The sequence below is a fragment of the Rhinoderma darwinii genome, chromosome 4, assembly GCF_050947455.1.
Source record: "Rhinoderma darwinii isolate aRhiDar2 chromosome 4, aRhiDar2.hap1, whole genome shotgun sequence".
Lineage (NCBI taxonomy): Eukaryota > Metazoa > Chordata > Amphibia > Anura > Rhinodermatidae > Rhinoderma > Rhinoderma darwinii.
The window spans coordinates 84,228,574-84,237,958 of NC_134690.1; the positions used below are offsets into that span (position 1 = coordinate 84,228,574).

The 9,385-nt window shown below is 47.1% G+C and overlaps 1 protein-coding gene across 1 annotated transcript in view; it reads left to right on the forward strand.

Moving 5' to 3' along the window:
• LOC142760763 (G-protein coupled receptor 35-like) overlaps positions 1-7,303 on the forward strand; it is a 103,577-nt gene extending 96,274 nt beyond the window's left edge. The window contains exon 2 of the mRNA XM_075863942.1: positions 6,150-7,303. Coding sequence (XP_075720057.1) covers positions 6,325-7,248 — 924 coding nt within the window. The 5' untranslated portion in view covers positions 6,150-6,324 and the 3' untranslated portion in view covers positions 7,249-7,303. The remainder of the gene's footprint in view (positions 1-6,149) is intronic.
• The last annotated feature ends 2,082 nt before the right edge of the window (positions 7,304-9,385 follow it).

The window sequence follows — 9,385 nt, forward strand, 5'->3', positions numbered from 1 at the left end:
GTATTCGTAGTGCCCATCGCGGGTGTTAAATGCCGTCTTCCATTCGTCACCCCGGCGAATCCGGATTAGATTATAGGCCCCCCGCAGATCTAGCTTGGAAAAAATGTTGGCTCCTCGTATGCGATCGAACAGCTCGGAAATGAGTGGCAACGGATATTTGTTCTTGACCGTGATCTGATTGAGACCACGGTAGTCAATGCAGGGTCGGAGAGATCCATCTTTCTTTTTAACGAAGAAGAATCCTGCCCCGGCCGGGGAGGAAGATTTTCGAATAAAACCCCTCTCCAAGTTCTCCTTGATATAGGCAGACATTGATAACGTCTCTGGCAAAGAGAGAGGATATACTCGTCCACGGGGAAGAGAAGCATTGAGAACCAGTTCAATGGGACAGTCATAACTCCGATGTGGAGGCAACGTCTCAGCCTCTCGTTTGCAGAAGACATCCGCAAAACTGGCATACTGAGAAGGTAGATCGGAGAGTGACTGAGGCAGAGGGGGCACAACAGGACGGACTTGTGACAGGCAATGGCTATGGCATCTGGAACCCCATTGAAGAACTTTTCCAGAACTCTAGTCGAGTGTCGGGGCGTGTAGACGGAGCCATGGCAGACCCAGCAGGATAGGATTGATAGCCTTGGGTAGTACCAGGAAGGAGATCTGTTCTGAGTGAAGAGCTCCGACCCGTAATGTCACAGGCTCAGTGTTGAGCATGATTGGATCAGGCAGCGGTAGACCATTCACAGAGGCAACTGCCAGGGGTCTCTCCAGACGGACTGTGGGTAGTTGAAACCGATCCACTAGATCTTGGTGGATAAAATTAGCAGCCGCTCCAGAGTCAAGATAGGCGGAGGAAGGATGTGATGCCTGTCCGGTGACGATGGCCACAGGTATCGATAATTTGGAAGAGGTTTTAACGTTTGGAGACGTTCCACCTAGAGTTGGCTCTCCAACCAACCCTAGGTACTGGAGTTTCCCGGTTTCTGTGGGCATTGACGCACGAAATGACCCTTGAGGCCGCAATACATGCAAAGTCCAGAGGAGCGTCTGCGCTGCTTCTCCTGTTCAGATAACCGGACTCCGTCTTCCTGCACGGGTTCCTCAGGTAGCGCACTAGGAGTGGACAATTGTGGTCTCTGGGCAGGGGGTGCTGGTCTGTGGGCCCGGCTCTCCTGACGAACCTCTTGAGAGCGCTCCCGGATTCTCATATCAACCCGGGTGGCTAACAGGATGAGGGCATCCAAGGTAGAAGGAAGGTCGCGGGCTGCCAGTTCGTCCTTGATATGAGAGGACAGTCCCTGCCAGAAGGTCGCCACCAGTGCCTCATTGTTCCATGCCAGCTCGGCTGCTAGGGTACGGAAGGAGATCGCATACTCCCCTACTGTGGAGCCTTCTTGCTTGAGGGTCAACAGAGTGGCTGCGGCAGAGGATGTTCGACCTAGATCCTCGAACACGGCACGGAAGGACTGCAGGAACAAGGCTAGGTCCGCGGATACAGGTCCTTGTTGCTCCAAGATTGGGTTTGCCCATGCGAGGGCCTTGCCAGCGAGGAGGGAGATAATGAACGCTACTTTAGCCTCCTCGGAGGGAAAGAGATGAGGCCGTAGCCTAAAATGCACCGTGCATTGATTAAGAAATCCTCTGCATGCTCTGGGATCACCGTCGTAGCGAGGAGGAAGAGGCAGAGGAACTGAGAATCCGGAACAAACAGGGGGAGCAACAGGCAGTGGCACGGCAACAGCTTCTGGAGGAAGAACCGGGGGTGGAACAGCGAGTAGATCCAGGCGGACCAGAATAGAATTCACCGCCTCAAGGAGTTGATCCTGACGAGTGCGTAGGTCATGCATCTCTGTCTGAATCTTCTGTACTGGGGTCTTGGGCTGGCCAGCGGGTTCCATGGCCAGAGCGTACTGTCACGGACACTGGGTTTGTGGACCCACTAGGCCGCTCCGCCGTAACGGGGAGGCAGCTGACCAGGTCACATTCTATGTGAAAGTAAGATAGCAGACAGTAATGCTTAGGTACCTGAAATAGTCCGGACGGTGACTGTGGCTTCAGCACGGATGGAGGCAGGTGCGGAAAGTGGCGCCAGACGTGGCGGGCAGTATCCGATGAGCAGATGGCACTTGACGTGGCAGATGGTACTTGACGTGGCAGATGGCACTTGACGTGGCAGATGGCACTTGACGTGGCAGATGACACTTGACGTGGCAGATGGCACTTGACGTGGCAGATGGCACTTGACGTGGCAGATGACACTTGAACACGGGTAGGCACAGGAACAATGCGGAATACAGGAACGGTAACAGGGCACGGGTAACAGCTGGAACGGGAGACACTAAGGTCCATTTGCGAGACAGACAGGGAAAGACTAACAACGCTCAGGCAAGGATCAGAAGGGCTGGGGCATTCTTATAGAGCAGGGAATCATGTGGGTTAATGATCATTGTTTTCATGTGCGCGCGCTGGCCCTTTAAGAGTGGGCGCAAGGGTGCGCGCGCACCCTACGGGACCCGGCCGGACGGAGCGGAAGTGAGCGCTGGCATCTCCTAGGAGGGAGACGGAGGCCAGCGCTCACAGATCCATGGCTGCGGGCGTCGGGAGGTGAGTGAACCCGACGGCCCGCGGCCATGGGCGCTACAACAACCTTCCTCAACATGCCTTTTAATGTTTTATTGAATCTTTTGACTAGACCATCAGTTTGAGGGTGATATATAGAGGTACGCAGGTGTTTAATTTTTAGCAGTTTACATAATTCCTTGGTGATTTTGGACATAAAGGGAGTTCCCTGATCGGTAAGGATTTCCTTAGGTAAACCAGTACGGGAAAACATGTAAAACAACTCTCTTGCAATGGCTTTTGAAGAGGAATATCGCAAAGGGACTGCCTCAGAGTAGCGTGTGGCATAGTCCAACACCACTAGGATATATTGATGTCCTCTAGAGGATTTAACTAATGGGCCGACCAGATCCATGGCAATTCTTTCAAAAGGGATCCCAATGATAGGCAAAGGCACCAGCGGACTCCTAAAATGTGGCATAGGAGCCGTTATCTAACACTCCGGGCAGGACTCGCAATACCTCTGAACTTCCGTATATACCCCCGGCCAGAAGAATCGTTGTAAGATACGCTCTCTGGTCTTTTCGCAACCTAGATGTCCACCCAGCACATGTTTATGAGCCAGGTCCAACACCATTCTACGATATGGTTGGGGTATCACCAGCTGTTCAACAACCTCCCCACGTACGTTATCTATCCGATACAGCAAATCCTGGTTAACCGCCATGTGTGGAAACACCTTATCAGCCCCTGGATGTTGAGGCACTCTATTTAATACCTTAGTATTTTCCCTGCCTTTTACCAATGTGGGATCGCTAAGTTGAGCAGTCCCAAAATTGTTACGTGATACATTTAACTCTGGTATATCAGAAATTTCCTCCTGCTCATCTGTTTCACCAGCAAAAACAGCCAGAGGAAATTTGTCAGGCTCAGTGGTCACCCCTACTGCTGGCACCTCAGCATCCTCGTTAAAGGGTTCTGGGCTAATCACAGCGCACACATTAATACCATCATTAACATTTACAGTGGAGGTTACATCTTTCTTCCTCCACAAGTCCCAGAACACTGGGAAGTCTCTCCCCAGGATCACACTGTGCATCAGGGACTTGACCACACCCACTTCATGGCAAGCGGTTCCACAGGAAGTCTCTAGAGTGACCAAAGTGGTGGGGTATTCTTTAGTGTCCCCATGAATGCACAGGACCCCTATACTATGTCCTCTGAATGTTCCAGGGTCTATCAGGCTGGCATGCACCAGGGTAACCAGACTCCCAGAATCCAGCAAGGCACTCACAGTACACCCTTCCACTTTTACGACACACATTTGTTGTTCAGTCTCGTAAACCGTCTCAGCAGAACAAACAGGACGTGCAAACAAGGATATTCGTCTTGCTGCATCACACTCCATTGGCTCAGTAGTCAGGGGACAATTGGCAGCAATATGCCCAGGTCCATAACACCGCCAGCACTGTATGCGGCCCCGGTCCCCAACTTGAGACCCTGGTCTGGCCTTCAGTGTCTCTCTGGGATTTCTTCCCTCCGTCTGCTCCCCTTCTGAGCCACCTCCCTTAAAGACATTTCTCACCCCTCTAGTAAATGGAACAGACTTACCGGGTGCTCCGCACGATTTGCTGTTCCTGGGGTTAGAACATCCAGGCGGTACTTTTTGGAGTAGATCCTGAGTAGCTCTGTACCTTTCAATCAGGTTCACCAGCTGTTCCGCATCTGTAGGATCTCCTTGACCGACCCAACGCTGAACCTTCGGTGGTAAGGAGCGGATGTATTTGTCAAGCACCACTCTCTCCACGATCTGCGCAGGGGTTGATTCCTCTGGCTGTAGCCATTTCCTTGCAAGATGGACAAGATCATACATTTGTGATCGGGCAGGTAGGTGTTCCACAAAAGTCCAGTTGTGCACCTGTCGAGCACGCACATTCATATTAACACCCAGACGGGCAAGGATCTCACCCTTCAGCTTGGAGTAATCCTTGGCATCCTGCTCATTGAGATCAAAGTACGCCTTTTGCGGCTCTCCGGTTAGGAAAGGTGCCACCACTGCTGCCCACTGATCTGAAGGTAATTTCTCTCGTTCTGCCACTCACTCAAACACCATGAGATAGGCCTCAATGTCGTCGGTGGGTGTCATCTTCTGCAGAGATGTCTGTACCGCTGCACGAGTGGTTTGGCGCAAACCATGAGGCCCCCCTGACCTCTCCACTGAGGCCTGAATTTGGTCTTGCAAATGGCGATTAATTTGCTGCTGTTCTTTTAAGGCCAGTCTGTGGGCTTCACCCAGCAGAATATTGGTTTCAGCCCGTGCACGCATGGCTTCCTCATGCACCATTCGCTGAGTCACGCTGGCTTCTTGCAGAGCTGTGCTTATCTTCCCCTGGTTGATATTAGCCTGAATCAGCTGTTTAAGTATTTCATCCATTTTAACAGTCTCTTTTCCTAGCCCTGTTGCCGCCTTCACCCAAGACATACGCTTTCAAGCACTCTCGGGGGAAAAAAATTGTGTTGTTGCCCCTAGCAACGATTTTCCGCTTGGAGCAGCAAAAGTCCTTTTAAATAGGTGTATGTCTCTTTTAAGACCGTGCCCGCATCGGCCACCATATGTGAGGGTTTAGCATCAGGAGAGGTTGGTACAGTGGTTTCTTCGTAGCCAGAGACAGGGACACCGTGCATTAAAGTTCATAACAGGGCTTTGCCTGTGTTTTATTCTTGTCAAAGAAACAGCCTCTTGTACAACAAGGCAAAATACAAAATAAATCCTGCTCGTCTGAGCACTAACTAAACAAGATATTATCTAACTATACCAAGTGCCTTCCTACCAGGCACTGGACACAAAGTAACACAGGTCTTTACTCACATAGAATACAGGCTACTCCAGACTTAGTAGTCTCCGGTCTGAGTCAGGGGTGAGACTGACACACACTGTGTCTGCACCTTTTTATACACAGGCTGCAGGTGCAGCTAATTGAGCAGCAGCCTTGTCCCACAAACAGAGATGGACTAGGGATTGGGGAACCCGCCCTGCTCTTCCCCAATCCAACTCCAGGCCCTTTTTCCGGCTTTTCCTTAAGCCGAGATTGGAAAGCTAGAGCTTTCTATTGCAAAAACTACTCATTCCCTGGAGCCTAGGATACATATGACAGGATTCTAGGGGAAATGTACCTTCCCTCAATGACTTTACCTGTCACTGTCTCACTCTATCTATCTATCTATCTATCTATCTATCTATCTATCTATCTATCTATCTATCTATCTATCTATCTATCTATCTATCTATCTATCTATCTATCTATCTATCTATCTGTCTGTCTGTCCCTCTCTCTCTCTCTCTATATATATATATATATATATATATATATATATATATATATATATAATACATGTGTGTATGTGTGTATAAAACATAAAAAAACTAAATAATAACATTTTTGGGTATAGTCGTACTGGTATTATCCGTATAGTAAAGTTAACATGACGTTTTTACTACCATTATATGCTACATTAAATGGTGTCATTAAAAACTACAGTTCATATTCATATAATTTATGGTAAATATGCTGACCTGCTGATTTCTTTTTCAGAGCAAGGACAGCGCCAGTAAATAGTGACTTATAGTTGAATTGTGAACATTTTTTAATGGTGGCTTCTTATGATCACACAATTCAATTGAAAACTGGAAGAAAGATGCTAACTATGGGACTTCTGTCAATGTAAGAACAACACATACAAGCCGGCTGGTGATATCTGTGATATTCAATGGAGGTAGAAAGAAGTAATTGCTCCTTTACCACTCTAAGGTTATCATTTCAGACATTCAGCCTAATTACTTATATTCCGCTTTTTTTTTTCGGCATTTTATGCAATGCTCTGGCTCTTTGGATTTTTTGTTGCAAAATGCCAAAATGGACAGAAACTACTGTTTTCATGGTGAACCTGATGGTCGCCGATATCTTGGTTGTTTTGACCTTTCCATTCAGACTTTATGCTTTCCTACATAAATGGGACCTTGGAAGTGGATTGTGTAAAGCCCTAATGTCCTCCTACTTTGTGAATATGTACATGAGTATTTTCACTATCACAGCTATTGCATTTGACCGCTACTTGGCAATCAGACACCCACTGAAATACAAAAGCTGGATGTCAGTAAGGAAAGCGTCCGTCACTTGTTGTATCTTCTGGATCCTTTTCATCACAGTTGGTATACTGAGGAATTTGGAAAGCAGAGACTACACATTAACCACATGCTTTCAGAAGGACAGCCCTGAGCCCTTTAATTTGTCCCCAATCTTTATCGTGTTTGGATTTGTCCTACCTTTGCTAGTTATAAGCTTTTGCTCTGGGAATGTCATCATGACTCTTAGTGTTAAAATAACATTGGATACTTATAAGCAGTGTTCTGTTAACAAAGCCGTGAAGATAGTTATTGCTAACTTAGTGAGTTTTATAATTTGCTTCTTGCCCATCCACATGGGATACACCATCCGTTTTGCAGCCGAAAGCCTTAAGGCTTCTTGTTACATACTTGAAAAAATCAATGACTTTGTTCATGTGGCAAACTTCCTGGCAAACGCAAACTGTGTCCTAGATTCAGTGGTCTACTACTTTGCCGCCAGTGAATTTTGGCATGTTCTTTTCAAACAAAAGTTAACTTTACCTAAATACAAATCTTCATGTGTGTAATAAACATATAAACAATCCATTAATGGTACAGAATAGCCGGCTGAATGGAATACTAATAAACATACCATATACATTTTTGCAGATGATGCTAAACTTTGTAAAGTAAGGCTAAGTACACCTTTGAAATATCTTCTTTTTTTTTTTTGTATTATTAAAATTGTGTATCAGTGTTATTGGTGCAACTTCCTAAATACATTTTATTGAAAATTCTTCTTACTTTTTGAGATGCAGCTGCTTTTTTCTGTAGTCCGTGGAAATGACAGGTTCAGTGACGTTGGCTTCTGTATGTCTCTCACACACTGGATCCACCTGTAATTGATCCCTTCTAAGTTATCAACCTAGATGTGATTGATAGCAGCTCGATCTGGCATGTGAGAGACACACAGGACTGGCTGACACTGAACCCGTCAGTGCCGCTGACCTGACAGATAAAGGATTCAGCGCGAGATACAGCTGCTCGGAAAAATAATTTTTAAAATGTAAAATGTATTTAGGAAGTTGCACCAATCACACTGATTAAAGGCTATGGAAATCTTTGTGCATGAAAAATGCATGTCACTAAGTTCCTGCAGGAAAAAAAAGTTGCACTTATCTGTTTTATGCATTTAGCTTTCCATTTTATGCCTTCAGCCGCTGTCATAAGCAGTTTGCAACCTTTTCTCCATTCAAACTACTTGTCTAGGTGCATTCCCCAGCACTGGTCACATGCTCTCTTCTCTGGGGGCGTTCCCCAGCACTGGTCACATATTCCCATCTCTAGGGGCGTTCCCCAGCACTGGTCACATGTTATCTTCTCTGGGAATGTTCCCCTGCACTGTTCACATGTTCTCTTCTCTGGGGGCGTTCCCCAGCACTGGTCACATGTTCTCTTCTCTGGGAATGTTCCCCAGCACTGGTCACATGTTATCTTCTCTAGGAATGTTCCCCTACACTGGTCACATGTTCTCTTCTCTGGGGCGTTCCCCAGCACTGGTCACATGTTCTCTTCTCTGGGAGCATTCCCCTGCACTGGTCACATGTTCTCTTCTCGGGGGGCGTTCCCCAGCACTGGTCACATGTTCTCTTCTTTGGCTTTGTGGACTTCTCATGCACAAGCAGGGAAAAGGCATACCACTATTTGCCTGGACACACATAAAAGGAAAATAGGAGGTTTCCCAGTCCCCAGCTACAGGATCAAGATGGACTTGGATCCACTATAGAATGGGTAGGGGGGTGGATTACCCCAAATATACATTTTGAAAAACCTCTTCCTTATGCAGTAATATATGGAGCTTTGCATTTACTCTGTACAAACAAATAGAATGTCAGTTTTCTCTCACAAAAAAGAGCACATTTTTAGCTTATAAATTTGTCCTGTGTGTATGTTTTTGCACATTTTTAAACAAATAAGAAGTAAAAGTTATATTTTATAAGCTCTATCCTTATTCCAGTGATTTTTTATTAATTCTAAATAGAGTATTTATACTATAAAAAACCTTTGGTGGAAGGAATAAAAACACCACCTGACATCTATCCATGTACAAGCATAGCCTTCTCTCTGCTCTCCCCCCTCTCATTTGCTGCTTATGAGGCTGTTTTTCATAACCACCTCCACACAGTTACACAGCGTGTCTATGTATTTTCCATCCTCCCCGCTCCCCCTCTGAGCTTCTGCTCACGATCTTCTCCCTACACTCTAAGGCTATGTTCACACGGGGTCTTTTGCCGAGTTTATTGACGCGGAAACCGCGTCGCAAAACTCGGCAGAAACTCCCCGAGAACGCCTCCCATTGATTTCAATGGGAGGCGTCGGCGTCTTTTTCCCGCGAGCAGTAAAACTGCCTCGCGGGAAAAAGAAGCGACATGCCCTATCTTCGGGCGCTTCCGCCTCCGACCTCCCATTGACTTCAATGGGAGGCAGGAGAAAGCGTGTTTTCTGCCCGCGGCGCTCAATGGCCGCGGGCGAAAAACGGCGCGATCATTGCTATTCACACGGAGTATTTTGGGGGAGGAATATCTGCCTCAAAATTCCGTTTGGAGCTTTGAGGCAGATATTCCTCCCCCAAAATACTCCGTGTGAACATAGCCTAGCTCTCTGCTAACACAGGGGTCATGTTGCATCACCGCTATCTGTGGTTGTGAGAGATTGTTGGGCATG